We start from the raw sequence: 18,703 nt of genomic DNA on the forward strand, positions 1-18,703 counted from the left end.
CACTTGTGGCCCGCTGATTAAGTTAAGTGACATTTTTACCACTTTTGGTTATTTTTCTTTCGTTTATTTAATGTATAAAAGCACCACATAAATCCACTTTCAAACTTCTTACAAAAAATCATAAAAGTTCAACAAACCTTAACAATTACACCCAAAAATTTTACCCTTTTTATTTAAAATTTTAAGTTTGCAGTTTCACATCCACAAACTTAGATCAAAATATGTTCGTATGCATGTATTTACATACATACGCTGTGATTAAGTTATAAATATTGCGCCATCTGTTACTCAAAAGCCGAAATACCTACACACACATACTTTTTGTCTCCTTCTCTTTGAATATCTTGAATTTGTGATAAGGAAAACAAAAACAAAATCAATTGAGCGGTTTTCGAGAATTTCGGTAATAATAAAAATTGCTAATTTTTTCAACAATTTTTTGCCTTAAAATGCTAGACATTTGTTGAATTTATATAAAATTTGTACACGATAACATTTCTACTGCTCCAAAGAACCTATAACCCGAAAGGCTCAAAATTTACTCCAAAATAAGCTAATATTTACCGTTGTTTCTAGGACAGACACCGGAATCGGTTACTTACAGAAATATATCTGTCGTTAGGTTTGGAATTTTGTCTTTGGAACGCCACACCTTTCTTTGAAATCGCTTTACTAGTTCTCGTGCAACAAGCGTTTTCGTGAAACTCTAAAAATTACAACTCCAACATTTTAGCATAGCCTCCATATCGAAACGTAAGACGTATTCTACGTCAAAAACCTTTATAAAATTTCTACTTCACGCCAGATTGGAAATGCCTATGTGTATGTACATATGTATGTATGTAGGCATGGTTGATAACCGATTGTTGTGCAATTTCAATACAACCTTCTTAGGTATATTCTTCAAAGAATGATCGAAGCAGTAAAGTGTCCGCCAATCTATTTTTTTTTTTACAATTTTAAAAAACAGATTTTGGTCGAAACCCGGCCTTTTCCTGTTTGGAGCTGTAATTTGTTAAAAATCAAAATGTTGGCGTAGTTTCGTCTATCCAATTCAAACCGGAGATTTTGTGCTAACCGCCAAACAGACACATTAAAGACGTCCTGGATGTCGTCTATAAGAGCACTATAACTCAATATTTTTAAAAGTGTCATTATAAAATCAATGTCAATTAAAATTCCATCGCAAAAAAGCGTTTTGTTTTTCAACATAGTTCACTTTAAGATCGATTCATTTAGTTCAATACTTTATCCAAATTTTGCATCCCTTCCAAATAATAAGATTTCTCAGGGTCCTAGATAGACATTTGTTTAAGTGATGCCGTCTTCTCTGACCAAGCCCTTTCTTCAAGTTTCGACATCAGGCAAACGTTGAAGGCACGGTTGTCGTTCTTTTTAAAATGGTCCATTTCACAAGCCTTTAGTTAGGTTATCACCCTTTCACTTCATGCAATAGTTTCGCGTTTTTAATTTTTTCTATTTAATTGATGAATATTCCACCCTATGTTGAATATCGCCATCGTCAGCCATGTTACTGATGCGCTGACGATCATCGACGATGACGATATTCAGCATAGACCCGATTGGCAACGCCTGCTAAAATTGTGAACTCGCCTTGCCATCGTTCTTCAAATATGGCATGGCTAATTATCTGTCAAAGCACACTTCAAAAAATATCGCGGTTTCTTGCTAATTTCAATTACTCGGTGACCAATATTAAAGTGGCTGTGAAAAATATGGAAATTTAGCAAAACTTTAATCATAGCATTTAGCACATGAAAACGATATTCGATTTCAATCGAAAAGATATTAAACATCTTGAAATTATTACACCACATGAAGTTCTTTTTGATACTGATGTATCAATTTTGCCGCTACTCGACCAATTTCTAGCTTTGGCAAATGATGCAGACTTTCAATTTCGCAAATTGAGGCTGAGTGAAGGTAACTTCAAAAACTGTACCAATATAGAACGTTTTTGAGATCAAGTAATACCATGTTTTGACCGACATCGAAAACATGTTTTCGTTGCTAAAACTGGTTTTCGACCTAAAACTTGTGTTTTCGTCCATGTAAAATCATTCCAATTGGTGCTGCACTAGTTTTTTCGATTATTTATCGAAGTGGAAGCCATATTTTATCATCTTTAATACGTCATTTCGGATTTATTGTTAATTGGCTGGCCGAAATAAAGTAAGCATGGAAGAAAAGGTTGTGAATGAAAAGAAATTGAAGGAAAAGTATTTTGGTTTTGTTTTTGTGTAGCAAAACTGTAAACAAAGGATGAAAGAAATGTCAACGAAAACACCAACAGTCGGTGTGAACAGCCTTCAGCCCACAATCCCAAAACTCGTTTTCAAGGTGTTTTCGTTGTCGGTCAGAACATGGTATAAGCTTGATTTAAAATGGATTGGGTGAAGCGGCCTTTGGAGAATTGTGTGATTTAGTTCATAACATTTTTGTAGTCTGCCTCACAGTTAAGAAACAAATTATAACTTAAAACTTTAAATAATATAATGTTAATAATATACAATTGTAATTCACTTTGGATGCAATATAAAAAAAAAATCGTTATAAAAACTGAATTGGCATATTTTCTTGATAAAGAGGAATAAACTCTAATTAACTTCCCGATGTAATAAAAATTGATCCAATTTTTGGTCCGAAAAAATAAATTGAAAATGGCAACCGTGGTTGAAGGGTCCTAAATTGGGAGCGCATGCTTGAAGGCTTGGCAGTTCGTAGCTGAAGTAATGCAGGGCAAACGAGATTAGTTTCTTTTTTTCATTGACGAGGTTGCAATGTCAATAACTGTCAAACACCGGATTAAAGCATGTATCTGGTTTAATATTTCACTGTATGTACTCTACAAACAGATGTTTGTTGATAGAAGCAGTGTTGTATTTAAATTTACTACGCGCAAATTAAAAAAGTTACTAACTTATCTAACTGCCACTGTATTTATTAGTATTTCTTAAGTATATTGCAAGATTAAGTAAGTAATTGCTGATAATACTAACTACTCTAAACTAACTGTTTCAGTCTACTTAAAATCACTATGTATGTCGGAAATAAAAAAAAAACTGGTACAGTACTCCATTATGACAACCTAGTTGGAAGAGTATGTCGCCAGAAATACACTACATACTTGTAATTCAGAACTGATAAGATGCCTTTGGCAGAGGTTTAACAATGCCCAAAAAAAATGCTTTTGTTTAATTTTAATGATAAATTTCGGCTTGTTTAGCTATGTATGTGTTTTTGTTTGTACTTAAATAACCTGATAGCCAAGGTAACTTCCTCAGTTTGTCTGCAATTCATTTCATTTTCCTGATAAAAATGCTGCACGAAATGTTATATTATTATAAATAAATTAAGCAAATATTCTTTTCTAAACATTGTGCTATTTTTAAAAATCTTGTTCATAATTTCAGCGCAAGATAGCTAACAAAAATTTTCATAATGTACGTCGCATGAGCGGCGGCAAACAAAACACTCAACTTGATTGGCGTGTTAAAAATTGGCATTGACCCCACTAAGCTGCCTTGTTTAGCATATTTAGATATTTTTTTTTTTGTATCTGGGCAATTTGCATGTATTTATGCTCTGTGCTAACTCGTATTTATAATCGAATGATTGTTTTTTTAGGTGTTTTTTTAATCATTCGCTAAGTATTTATTATATCTGTCTGATGTAGAACATATCTACATACATTACAGATATATACTGTATATAAAAACTTGGGGATTTCTAAATTTGTTTTGCTCAACATATTTTTCGCCAACAATTCTTCGCTTGCATTCCTCAAGTTAGATAAATGCATAAACAACATTTGTCCCAATCTTGTTCAACTAATTACATAAATAAATACAACAATGCATATATGTACATATGCAGTTATATGTGCACATATAGTAAATATTCAAGTACTCACCCGACTGATCTTCGCTCGTGACGAGCTCTTGTCCTTCATCTCGAATTCACTGTCACTATCCACTGGGTTAGCGCCTAGTGCAACGTCTTCCACCTCGGAGCGTTGTAATTTACGATATTTTCGCATGTCGTGTTTGCTGGGATTATAATCACGCTTAGGATCGTAGCCGGGTATGCCGAGATCGGTGGCCTCATCGTTGAATTCACCAGAACTAAATTCGCCTTCTTCGTCCTCGTCAGAGTATTCGGCAACACGATCTATACGATAATTATGATTGTGCATGTGTGAGTGATTTGCGGTGATTTGTTGATTGGGATTTTGATTATGGTTCGTTTTATTATTATTATTATTACTATTGTTATTATTACTGTGCTTAAGATTATGAGTTAAATTCATCAATTTTCGCAACGTTCGTCTTTTGTTTGTGGCTTGAACATTGTTTGTGTTGCTATTGTTATTGATTTGAATGCGTAAATTCTGCATTGTTTGCCACAAGTAGGGCAAGAGTTGAGAGGAATAAGGAAATTAAGCACTCAAGAAATGCGGTTGTTTTTTTGCACTGATACTACTACCAGCAGATCACCAGCGTGAAAGGCAGCAGATAAGATTTTTTGCCGTTATGTACTTGATACTGAGATTATTCTTTATCATCTTTTTAATTCTGACACTGATATATGCACTTTTTATTAAAATAAATATATGTATTTAATTTAACAGATAAAGGTGTGTATATACTTATAATTTTTAATGTACTTTCAAGTGTTTAAATAACGTTCTTAAAAACGATTTCGCAATTAATTGCGCAGATATTTAATTTTCCTTAATTATAAGCACCACACTGCCTTAACTACTGTATTGTTTTATTATTTTTAATTTGTCTTAAATTGTTTCGTCGATCGAAATTAAAATTTGCGGGCGATCACACGCTTGTTTCACAACTACGCTACCAACGTTAGGTAGGTTATGCGATTGTTAATACACACGAACAGTTTGTTCCGCTTGAATGTGATATCTCTCGAGTAGTCGAATTTCTACTGTTCCCTATCGGTTGCTCGCAAGAAGTCAACAACAGTGCTGCTGCCAAACACTGCTGTTTCGCGTAGTCAACATTCGTTTTTCCTCAGCCGGGCCAACTCTCTTTCACACGCGAGCACTTGGCCAATTTGAGCGTAGTAAGGGCCGAGTTGTAAGCAGTGAGTAATCACTAGCTACAGCCCATTAATTGCGATCTAGTCATATATGTGTGCTCAGTCCGCAGACAAGAAGTGGCATTTTTTTATCGACTCTCAATGCAGTCAACGCACGAATATATATACATACTGAACAAGTTTGAATGTACTATGTGCATTAGGGCGGGCAAATTTGTTTAATATGTGCGTATAGCATAGGAGGATTCTATGTACGTTTAATTGTAAATAAGTGATGTGGATATATGTTGCCGGAGAAACCATGGGTCTAAAATCAATTTGGAGTTTACCAAATTGCGAAAATATGATTCGAAGAAAATATGAAAAACTTTCACTGTTGTTCCCTCGGGTGGAAATTACAATGAGTGCAGAAATGGATTCCTCATACCAAAAAACCTCCTAAAGAATGTTTTATATAAAATTTAAATGTTAAGAAACCTATTTCCGCAATTTAACAAACTCCAAATTGATTTTACAGCCATAGTTTCTTGGGCAAATTTGTCTAGAATTACACGTAGAACCCGTCTGTGCTATACGCGCATAGTAAAAAAAAAAATCTCCCATACAATTTGACCCGCCCTAATGTGCATACTTTTGTTTAAGCACTTGCGTATAATTACATTCACGTTTACGCTTCATAAAACAACCAGTGAAGATACAATAGACTTATGTTGGAAATATGGTCATAAATATTGAGCAGATATACAGACCAAGCGAATAATAATATTCATGCATTCTCAACAATGAAAACAAAGCGGAAAGAGCTGAACGTCAAAACTGCGGCAAAATGTCGCATACGCCATGCTATTCATAGTACATATGAACTTTCATGGCTGTCAAAAAAATAAATAAATTGATGTATCTGCAGAATGGTATACCATACATACATGTCTACATGTTTCTATACTTAGTATATAGGTATGTACATAAGCACCTATGCACAATGAAGAATATGTATAAAACTGTGGATTGCCAGCACCGGCTATTCATAGCACATAAGCGAACTGAGCACTTGTTGACAGCTGACTGGCCGCAATTGTAGCGTGTGGCGTCTACCTTGCTCACTATTTTTTTACGTTCGCTGCTCAGCAACAGCTAAGCGTTACGCTTGTATTACATAGTGTTTAACACATGAAATGTCTATCATGAGCAGAATGCCGTAAAATTTCTTTCACGTACATATGTACATTAGAGTGCATCAGTCACCGTACAAAACAAAAAAATTACTGTTTTGCGTCGGAACTATAACATTTATTCTATAACATGAAAGCCGCCAAATATTTCAGAAAAATACTAAGATTTACGTGAACTGCACTGATTTGAAAAAAACCTCAAAAAAAATCTATTTATTTTTATTAATACAATTAACTAAACATTTTTTTTTTTTTTCAAAAACCACCTCAGAAGATAGAAGAGTTTAAACTTACAAAGTCTGCATGAGAATGCTTAAAAGTTTCTTCAACGGAATCTAAATATGTAATGAGATTTTTGGAGGTGTTTTCAAATCGGCTCAGTTCACGTAAATCTCAATATTTTTCGGAATATTTTAGCGGAAGTCTTCAAATATCATAAATTTTATAATTCCGGTGGATAAATCCTAACATATTTTTTTGTGAGGCACTCAAATGTGCATACATTCATATACATATATCAGAGGCCTGTACAAGTATTTAAGTAGTATATTAATAAACCACGATGTAGAGAAGACAAAGGTGGCTCATTCAGCGGTAACGCTACTTTATCCTTGGCGAAAGAATCAGCTGTTTCTGTGACGTCATCCACGTCCGTGGTAAGTTCGCGCTCATAGATAGTTTCCAATAACACTGTAGGGAAGCTAATATTACACAAAAAAAAAACGCCGACACACGTAATTTAATTTTGGGTCGTAGATTACGAATCTGTACACCATTTTTCTAGATCAGGTCATTTTCCCAAACTTTAACATGAAAAAGGTTACTCGTACGTTATGTACGAGTGTGTACGAGTAAGGCCATGTACCATATGGCGTATGAGTAACATTATATATTTTCTGCTCGTATTTTACAAAAGCGATAAGTGCACATTTTCATTTGACCATTCAAAATTGTTTTTATCGTTAGCAGCTTGCTTTTTTTGCAAAATACGAATGAAAAAAATTACAAAAGAATCGTTATTTGTTTCATTTTTTCCTTGTTAAAGTTTAAACTGGTTTTCGTAAAAATTTGGAAAATGGCCTGATCTGGAAAAACGGAATACAAAACTAACTAAATTCTACTACCTTGGCGTATTCTTCTTCGCTTCGATCTTTCTGTGCCTAATATTAAATTTGTCTTCGATATATCTATTTTTCTATCTGCCTAACATACATAAGTGCTGCTCGGGGCGACCACTGCTCCGACATGTAATTGAAGTTCTCACTGGCTGATGGGAACTAACACTATTATTTAGAATGGGTATGCAGTCAAACGATTACTTTCGTAGCTGCCATGATGTGGAGGAAATTGAAATCGTGGACATTACCTATGCCACTGTCCCGCTTTCTCTTCTTTTTAATGTCTGGCTGAACTGTACTAGGCTTGTATCTACGATTTTGTATCCTTCGTATGGTTATATGAGGGCCGCAAGGAGTCCCTAATATGGTATCACAATGGGCCCATGACAACCTAAGTGTGGCCTTTCATGTGCTGGATTAGAACAATCAAGGTAACCTAACCTATCGTAAATTTTATGCTCAAAAAGTATACATATGAACAATATTATGATTTGTTTACAAATGGCAACCGATGATTTTTTTTCCTTTCTTTTTCATCTCCGCTATTCCGCTGTATATTTGGTATTTTATCATTCTTGTTAATAACGAATAATTACGATGCGCAGTGTAACGCGTGCAGAAAAACACACGCAGACTAAGTGATCACACATATCGTTTGTCAAAATTCATTTGAATTGGCTGCTCTGACGCAGGCTGCACGCAACTTGATAGTCAATTTTACTTTTAAGAAGCCGTCATCAAAACAACAACTTACAATTTTCGTCTCGTTTCCATGCACATATTTATAATATTTACTTGCAGTAATATCTTCCCGTCTATTATTGACTAAATTCCGAAGCACGGGAACAGACTGACTTGACTATTAAGTTGCCCCACGACTTGAAAGCAAAAACTGATATCAAGTTTATGTTCAAGTTCTTGATCGTGTAATGTCGAAGTACCTAATCTGTGTTTAAGATTAGATGAAATTTTGATCTAAAATGATTGCAGATACTGCCACTTTCGCATCGAGGAAATTAACGTAATCGTACCATACGTAACCTACTCATGTAGGGTTCTGATGTATACATACATACATACATACATTTGATAATACATTTGTATTATAAATTAACAAAAGACTCACGCATGTCTGTTGCCTTGTTCCTGTACACGCGCATTGTGTATAAAATTTATGAGAATTATAAGTAGCGTGAACGTGCGAAATGCATATTTGCAGAGCATTGATAAAAAACAGGCGTATAATGTTATTGTACGATATCGTCTAAGATAAAGCTGTAATAAAAAGCGCAATAAGCTCGGAAAAAAAATTCTCAAAAAAATCTCAATTCATATTTAATGGGCTAAATACACAAATAGATACTCAAACGTACGTTTCCTAGGAAAAATAACTAAACTTTTATGAAAATTTCTTCGTATTTCTAACATTTTCCCGACTCTATATGAAATTAGGAAAAAAAATGTTTCTTGTGGTTTTTACTGTTGAATGCACTTCATTTTTATAAAAACATAAGAAAAATTTAGCATGTAAAAAATAAATAAAAAAAATAGTCAAAATGTAAGGGTATGCATATTTTTGACGCTGACTGTACATCCTATCCGCTCTAAGAACTTTTCTGCATCACAATTAAATCTTAAAAAAAAAATGTGCTTGGGTAGGTCTTTAGAAATTTGCAAGCGGAACGGAAAAAAATCATTTGACGACACTCCCCATAAAACCCATAACTTCGAAAATCTTCCTTAAAAATGTCGTAGAAAATTAGCACTTTTTAATATTAGATTCATTCAAAAAAGAATCGCAAGCAAAACAGAATAACCAGAGGACGAAAGTATCTAGCGTATTCGAGAAAAAAGTATTCAAGTAAATACTTGTGTAGTACTCATTTAAAATTAATTTGAAAGCCATATAAATTTTATTTAGTAATAGATAATGGGACCCTCGGTACTCGCGGTCCAAATCTGAAAAATATCGGAATGGGCCAGTGCGGAACCTAAAAATTTTATGTCGGAATGGGCGGGATTGGGATTGAATAGTTAGTCCCGCGTTCGTCTCTTATATGTATCTTCGTATATAAGAAATTGTTTAGTTATGTACATATGTATTGGATTTAGGCACGAATTTATTTTATTAAATTGTTGAGAACTAAAAAATCTGCAGTAGCCAAGAACAATTTTTGAGACTGATGGCTGTCAGAATGCCACACACCATGCGCCCCTGACTCACTCTACCACACGTACACCACAGACGCTACGGCCATTGCGTTTTCCCATTTCACATTATTTACATTATCATTGCTTCTGTTGTAACCACCGAAGAATCAAAATACGTTGGTGTGAGAATTATTCATCGATTTGATTATATTTATATATATATATAGGATTGCAACGCAGCTCATCAGCAAAAGTCATTAATGCCTTCTTACAGGCATATGTATGTACATATATATAATATACATTGTATATGCATATTTATACTGCATAACAACATACCCCCTTGGAAAATGGGGAAGGCTTATAACTTGGCAGTAAAATGAAAATATTCCTTATTTGAGTAAAAATTTCGATTGGAAATACATAAAGTCCAACATTCCTTATCACTTCTCGTGAAAAGTCCTTGTTTCCATAGGGATGTCGCATTCATTTTATGAGTAGCTTTGTACGTTTCTCTATACATCCTGCTATCAGCAAGCGGGGATACTTTTCCCCAATGGCATCGTGTCTTAAAAAGAAATAGATTGTCCAACAAAGAGTAATGTTTCTTTGATTCTGCGGAATGTTTTCGTCATGAATGGCGGAATGCTCTCACTTCCTAAAGGGTAAGTAGCCATACATATGTACATACAATCATAGAAATATGTAAATATGGTTATTTTCTGCTTTATGTTTAATTATCTGCCGTGTCGTTACCAAGCGTTACGTTTCTAAAATTTCCATTGAAACAGTTTTTTTAATATTGTTTTTGAAAGAATTTTCGACGGGAAGAAAACATGTATTTTATGTCGAACGTACACTGAGGCAAATAATGCATAGTAAAAATGAATACTTTATATTTGATTATCGTATAAAAATGCTCGAATTTAAAAATAATATTTTCATACAAAATTTATTACGCACGCATTTGACTGTTCACATCTGAGTATATATACATATGAGTGTGCATACGCACCCCAAGCATGCAGAGCGCCGCTCTGAGAGCGGTGACAACACACACACTCATACATAGTACATGTGGTGTTGATGGATATTCAACATTTGAAATCAAATTTATATGCCTGGGTGTAGCTGAGTGCGCAAAGATACATGCCATAATTTGTTGATATCCAGAGATGGTCAGGGTTCGAATTCCACTGCAGGCAACATGCAAGTTAAATATTTTTTTTTTTTAGTTTTTGTCTTGATTATTCACTTCACGGATGCTTTTTCAGAACGAAAGCGGTCATTTTAATATGCGCGTAATTAAATTGAATATTTACCAATATACAGTACTTTCGTTGACGTTTATAGTAAGATCAATTACGTTTCTATTTGATTTTAATATTTTTTCCCTCAGTGTACTTTTTATTTTGACATCAGCACCACCAGCGGTTCCATTTTTTGTCTTATTACGTTTCAACTTAATATGCCAAATGTGAAACAAATCAGAGTAAAATACGGTTTTTCAAAATACCTCGACCCTGGCGCCACGTAACGATACCATTTTTGGCAAAAATATTTCAGCTTACATAACCAGTATATAGTATAAAAGGCAGCACAATCGGCCTAAAAAAAAGGTAAAAATATGGCTGCCAAAACCAAGGGGGTTTAAGAAGGCTTACATTCCAAAAATATTTTTGTTGAAGGTTGCCACATGTATGAAAGCCTTAATTCAATTTAATTGATAAGATAAATTGAATATTGCAAAATGGGTATCAAACTGAAGAGGTTTAGGAAAGTTTACTGCGAAAATATTTTTCGAGGAGGGTTGCCACCTGTTTGAAAATTTTGACTATATTAAATTGGTAAAATAAATGAAATATTACCCTACGGGTATCAAACAGCACAAAAGCAATTTTACGGCGCAGTGCAGCACCTCGGATATTTGCTAGTCAACAATAAACATACAAAAATTTGAAATTTTAAATATGACAAGCTTGTTCACAAGAGTTTTCACTGATGGCTCCAAAACTGACTCTGGGCCCTGATCTGGGATGCTTATCGAAGTTAAAGGGGATAAGCTTCACTTTTCTCTTGGGGAGTATGCTTCGCTCTTTCAGGCTGAGGTATTTGCAATCCTGAAGACCATGGACGCAAGTTTGCTATAGTACGAAGTTGCTAAATAGGACCGAAATAAAACAGGGTCCCTGCGAAGCTTTATCATTAGCAAAAGTCATTTTTGCCAGCACTCTCTGACGTAAATTTTTTGTTTGACTGCTGCCGTTGTGACTTATACTATATGCACTTACATTCCCAAGCAAGATTTCACCGAAAATGTATATTGTAAATTGTATACAAACATTTTAGGAATACCAATTCATGCTTTGCCAAGTTGCCAGAAATACTTACGAAATGCGTAAAATGCACTTTGTAGGATACAAATGCTAAGAGGAATATGAGCACAAAATTCAATTTGATAAAATCAATAGTGAAAATTGTAGCAAATATGCAGCGAAGATAAACAGTTTGATGAATTCATTTTGAATGGGAAAATGTATGATTTGGTTAGCAAGGATGATGATGACAATGGGTGTACGAAAACAGAGAGAATACTTTGATGCTCAAGGGAAATCATGACGACTTAAAGGATGCCAAGCTGTAAAACTGAAACGGTAGGTTTACTTTGCATATACATACATATATACATAACAAAGTATGGATGCACATTAGGGCGCATTACTTTCCATACAAAAAATCGGTAGTGGTTTTTCACCGGTATTATAAAACGTATTATATTTTAAACCTGCTGCCAAAATATTTCGTAAAAATATGCAGATTTACGCGAGCTGAACCCATTTGAAAATACCTCAGAAAATCGAAATTTTTACAAATAAAATTAGTTCTTAAAAATATTTTTTCTAAAAAATCACTTCTGATGATTAAGGAGTTTAAGCATAAAAGGTCTAAGTAAAAATTTTTAAAAATTATACAGAATCAAAATAATGAGATTTTTGTACTATTTTCAAATCGGCATAGCTCACATATTTACATTAGGGTGGTCCTTAAAAAACAAATAAGTGACTTTTTTCAGTCTCACACCTTCAATCGGTAGTACCACAGTCACAGATATCACAGACAAATTTTAGTCTCGATTGCTTTTTTTGCTTGTGTACCCTAATGCACATATCTATATATACAAACTTATGTGTGTGTGTGTGTGTGTAAAAGCGCACTTACAACATTTACATTTTTTATTTTATAAACTCTAGATATTGAAATATTGTCCGATTTGTATTTAACATTTTCTTGCTTTGTTGGGTATGTGCAGATACACCTTCCTCTCAATTTTTGCATATGCAATGTTTACGAAGCGTTAAGATTTATTTGCCTACGTGAGTCATGGGAATTTCGCAAGAAAGTATCTTCTTTAATTTCACTTTTAAGTTTTTTTTTCACAAAGAATACAAGCAATTTTGGCAGGCAAGTGCGGCGCAGCGCAGCGTGTGGTATGAGTAACATTATTTTCTAAAGAGAAAAGAAAGAGAGAGAGAGCGAGGAGGTAGAATGTAAAATAATTACGTATGTATACTAATTGATGTACGCTGATGCGTAAACTTTTTATTTAAAGATATTTCATAAGAAAAGTTTATCTTCTTAATTAGCATTTCTTTACGAAATTTCAAGCAGTACGCTGACTCACTTAAATGAAAGTATAAACATCGCAAATCTCATAGTAAATTATAATTAATTTGCGCGCTGACATTTAAAAACTTCACACCTCATCCTCAACTGGCTGTCAGACAATTTAAGCCAAGTCAGAAGTGCCACCTTAAAGAGTGACAATCGAAAGAATTGGCATTAAAAAAAAACAATAAACCCTTATAAAAATTTGTATGCAGTGACTTCTTTTTTGTTATTTTTCAGTTATATGTACATATGTCACATTCAAGGCAATGCTGAACAGATTTCAGTGCAGCAGGCCGCAACCAAAAAAAAAAAGAAAAACAAAAGTAGGTACAAGTGACAAAAACAAAATCTTTAAAACCTAAACCACAAAATAACCAACAAAAATGAAAGCAAACAAGTGCGAAAACATGCATAAAAACACAATGCAAATTCGCCACAAGCGAGCAAAAATAGTAGCAAGAGCTAAAAATAGAAAGTCAAGAATTAAGTATTTGAAAAAATACGTAGGTACATACATTTTGACCACAGCTGCTCATGCAAGCAACCGCCACTGCTACTATCACTACCATTACCGGCAGCTGCCGTTCCTTGGCCTCCTCCATAACGTCCTTCGCAACCGCAACACAACGACAAAACAGCTTGACACAATTTACGCATTTCGTCATTAAACACTTGAAAACGAGCACCGTTAAGCGTCATAAAACCCAGCACCTATGCAAGCGCCCAACGACAACAATGGACCTATTTCATCGTCACCCCACACACACACACACACACAGCAGGGGTGGGCGTGTGCACGTCCATCCAGTCATCTAAAAGCCAAGTCAAGCAGTGAAGGACAAATTCATGAGTGCACTCTTACCCACGATCACAGCTACTGTTGCTATACATAACTTGTAGCAAGGAAGGGGGCGGGCATACTACTCGTATTTATGACAAGAGGTGTAGCAGCTTGTGAAAATACCATTTTATATGGCTGTATCAGTAGATGCCGCAAAAAATGTATATGCTATTGTTTGAAAAGCTCACCAGCGATTATCTCGAACAAGGACAAATGATTTAATTCCTGCACAAAAAAAAAAGGAGAAGAACAAATTTGCTTAGACTAAATAACAGAAGAATTAAACAAAAGGTGAGAAACTATTACTGCAGCAGCTGAATTTAACTGCATGAAATGTCAAAGCTTAAATGAAATATTTGTGGGCGAAGATTTCTGGTCTCAAATGTCGACGGGTTTTACTTTTACATATTCAGAAATATTACTGTATGAAAAATTAAGTATAATCGAGTTATCTTTCGAGTTCTTCCTTAGCAGATTGTCATTTTTAGTAAAAAATCACATCATGATGAACCGAAAAGTTTGTGTAAAACGTTTTCATCCTTCAATATCACACTAATGAAACACTGTTTACGTCGGGGGGTTATAAAATTTCGCACAGTGTCATTGGAGGCGTTCCACAATCCTGTAGCATGCAGCACACGCGGCAGCCTTCACACTAAAATAAATCAAGGACCGAGAAGAAGTCCCAGTTTTGGTTTAGTTCTGCACGAGAAGAAAATATAATGTCAAGAACGTTCCCCCAAAAGAGCCAAACGTGAGCAAAAGCATTGAGAGCAGTTTGAATGGGAACAAAATGAGAACAATAGGTTCGAGAACGTTTCCGTAGAGAACGAAACTTTCGGGAACGTTTCCAATGAGAACAAAATAAGAAATAAAATATCCATAACGTTTTCAAGGAGGATCAAATAAGAACAAAAGTCTGAGGAACTTTCTGCTAGAGAACAAAAGTTTTGAGAACTTAACGTTAAGAGTGAGAGAGGCGTATGTGTGTGGAGATAAAAAATCGTTTCAGTAAGAACCAGGATTATTAACTCTAAGCCAGAGGAAAGCTGGATCATTTCAACTTGCAGATCGTTTATCATTAGCGACAAATTTGTAAATTTCCTGCGCAAGAAAAGTTTGTGTTTTAAGTCTTTCGTTGACTTTATTTGCATAATTCTCTTACAGTTCTTTCTTGATTAATTTTAATATTCAAACATTTCAAACTAATGGAATCCTATGAGAAAAATTTTCTTCTCGCTACAATTCTTCGCGTACAATTCGGAGAAGATTTGTTCCCGTTCCGTTCTATCAGAAAGTTCCAGAGACTTTAGTTCCCAAATTCGAGAGAAACTTCCTTTGACTTTCGTTCCCATTTTTTTCTTTGCCAAAACGTTCAGGAGACTTTTAAAAAAATGTTAACTATTTTTTGTAGGTCCCCCAAAAACCCCAAAAAATGCATTGGGGAACCCCTGAAAACTCGTTAGTTAAAAAAAATAAAAAAACAACAATTGGGTATTATTATTGGAAAGAGGAAACGAGTTTTCCGATCGAAAAATAATGATGTTCAACTTACTTACATAAAATACATGGCAAACTTCAAAGGCTTTGAAGCAGTTCTAAATATCATTTTTTTAACAAAAGCATGCGGGTACTCTCTTTTTTTCATTTAAAAAAGTCTTAGGGGGTGAAAGGTTAACATTCCAAACTTTTTTGAACCATCCTAGTGCACATGCTAATCTCGTGCGGTCATTTTCTTCGTAGGAAAACCCAGGCAAAGTCGTAATTTATATTCAAAACAACATATAAGTAGATTATCCTCGTTTTCGAGCTTAACTCCCTAAACTGTAATTAGAAAAAGAGATTTGCCGTACGAAATTCGTCCCTCGTTAATCTAATCGTAACCGATAACTTTTCAATGTCCAACCTAAACGTATCCATTATTTTTGCGAAAAAGAGGTTTGTAAAGGTATTTTTAATAAAATATTAAGTTAAAATAAATGTATATAAATTACTTATCATAGCTGAAAAAAAGTTATTACGGCGGCACAAAGAAGAAACTTAACTTCTCTTTGAGATGTGAGAATAACAAGCACAAAAAATTTGGCGGCTAATAATCTCAGATTTGCCTGTGTAAAAGGGGTGATTAAAAAACGAACTTTGATTGAGATTTGTAAGTAAACTTACTTATAGAAAGGTTTCCCCACCATCCGAAGTCACCAGATGTTTGCTAGTCTTTCAGATGCCTTCCGAGCGTGATCGTGCAAGAATCTATGCGTAAATTCGCAAATGAGATAAAACCGTAGCAGACACATTGAAATCTTTAGCCTCACAACTATACAGTTTTGGCCTACATACGAATTGACAATATCCGCCTTTTATTGAAGACGGTTAAACATGTTTGAGTTTTTTGTTGGTTTTATGTGGTGTAGTGGTAAGCAGTGCGCGCTTCCACTCCGCAGCACCTGGGTTCAAACCCTGGTCAAAGCAACATCGCAAAAATATAGAAAAAAGGTTTTTTCTTAACAGCGGTCGTCCCTCGGCAGGCAATGGCAAACCTCCGAGTGTATTTCTGCCATGAAAAACAGCTTCTCATAAAAATACAATCACCGTTCGGAGTCGGCGTAAAACTGTAGGTCCCTCCGCTTTGTGTGACAACATCAAGGCGCACGCCACAAATCGGAGGAGAAGCTCGGCCAAACACTAACATATGTGTAAGCGCCAATCTATTATTATTATTATGTAAATAAAGGCAATTTATGGAACTTTAAAAATTTTATTTATTTATTATTATCTGAAACGAATTTTCAGTATTTTCTGGTAATATATCTTTAGGAGTATACATCTCTCCCATCTTCTCAATTTTATGAGGTTTCAACCATTATTTCACATTTATTTAATTAAACCAATACCATCCCAGTTTCTAAGCATTTTTTTGTAAATATACATACATATATATTTATGTATGTATGGCTTGTATGCAATACTACATATGTACTTATTACAAAATCTATTATAATCATCTAAATTTGCACAGAGGTAACAAAGAAGACATAGCAGTGAATAGGAGAAGCCTTTCACAGCGGAAAACTAATAAAAACATACCCACACAAACCAATAAAAATAAGAAATACGCAACAAAGCAACCAAAAAAATATTAAAGCGGTTAAAAATAAGTGTCGGTAAACTTTAATAACAAATAATTATATATGACCAATGTATAAAAGCCAAGCAACAAACAGCAACCGAAAGTGAAAATGAAATGAGGACGCGGTCACCAACGCAACACAGCAGTAATCTGTTGCCAACCGGCAAACCCACTAACCCCAAACAACCCAAAAACGACGCCGAAAATGCAGCAATGCCACAACAAAAGCTTGAAAAAACACACACACACACAAAATATAAAAATTAAAATGGAGCAAGGCGAGGTGACAAAGGAGTGTTATGAGTTATTATAGTGGTAAAAAAGGAAAAAATAAAATAAACAATAACAAGTGAACACGAAATGAAATGGAAAATTAATGAAGGAATGAATGATTTACTTGGCAAAAGAATACGTGGGTGCCCACCAAGTTAATGAATAAAGTGAAGAGAAAAAATTAGTAAGCGAGTTATTGTGTGGCAATGAATATATTAATTCTATATTAAATTTCCTGAGACATTGCCGTTTGCAATAAATTTTGCACAGTGTAACTGGCTTGGCAACGATTTTAATGCAATAATTTTTGTTGCATGATTGCTAAGCAGGCTAAATACATATATGGCATTTAGGTAGCTGAAAAACATATGTAGTTATGTACGAGTAAATGCCCGAGCGTGGTAAATACACTTTTGTTACATTCTACATACATTCATATGTGTATATATATGTAAATTTAACTACAGTTTAAAAGATTGTGGTCACATTGACCCTTAGGCTGTCATGTAGTACCAAAGACCACTGGCAATTTGCCAAATTTACACGTGTTTACATATAGATTTTTCTATTTTCATTCAGAGAATGAGGCCTGCTGGAAAAGGGAAAATGTGCGGTGAGAGATTAAATATAAAATATTCGTCTTTGATGCGTGTAGTATAGTAGTAAAGTTAGGGTTGCCAACCATACTATAATATATAGTATTGTACTATTTTTTCGGTCTGCGTACTATATACTGTTTGAAAAAATATAGTATGCAAAAATACTAATATTTCTTCAATTATAAATATAAATGTATTTCAGTATTTCAGCAAGAAAATTTTTGTTATTAAAATGCATGCGCTTTATACTGAAATAAAAATATTAAAATAAATATTCTTTAAAATAAGAGGTCATATTGAGATTACTAATAGAACCACAGATAAAATAATGCAACATTTGTGAAAATACTTACAATTAATTACCAAATTTAAAACATTTTTTTCATTTCTGCTCTTTACTCCAGCATCACAGAAACAGTTTTTCCATTATGAATGTGAAATGGCGAAATTAGAGAAACAAAACGACTACCTCACTAATAGAAAATGAGCTTTTGATTTATATTAATTTAAATATTGATTGCGATAAAGCATATAATTATTTCAAAGGAATAGATTTTTTATAAAAAAAAATCATAAGAAAAAAAATATGTATAATATGTAAAAGCGTTTTTACCTTTTCTTTTAAATAAAGTAGTATATGTATTTGAAGTGTATAATATTTTTTTCAGATT

General features: G+C 34.2%; 1 protein-coding gene across 3 annotated transcripts in view; it reads right to left on the reverse strand.

Moving 5' to 3' along the window:
- LOC118737574 (phosphofurin acidic cluster sorting protein 2) overlaps window positions 1–18,703 on the reverse strand; it is a 153,554-nt gene that overhangs the window by 19,172 nt on the left and 115,679 nt on the right. For all 3 annotated transcript variants that reach the window (XM_036468156.1, XM_036468158.1, XM_036468157.1), the window contains exon 5: window positions 3,935–4,191. In XM_036468156.1, coding sequence (XP_036324049.1) covers window positions 3,935–4,191 — 257 coding nt within the window. The remainder of the gene's footprint in view (window positions 1–3,934; window positions 4,192–18,703) is intronic.

Source organism: Rhagoletis pomonella, unplaced genomic scaffold (genome assembly GCF_013731165.1).
Source record: "Rhagoletis pomonella isolate Grant_MI unplaced genomic scaffold, Rhpom_1.0 Rhpom_scaffold_00004, whole genome shotgun sequence".
Taxonomy (NCBI): domain Eukaryota; kingdom Metazoa; phylum Arthropoda; class Insecta; order Diptera; family Tephritidae; genus Rhagoletis; species Rhagoletis pomonella.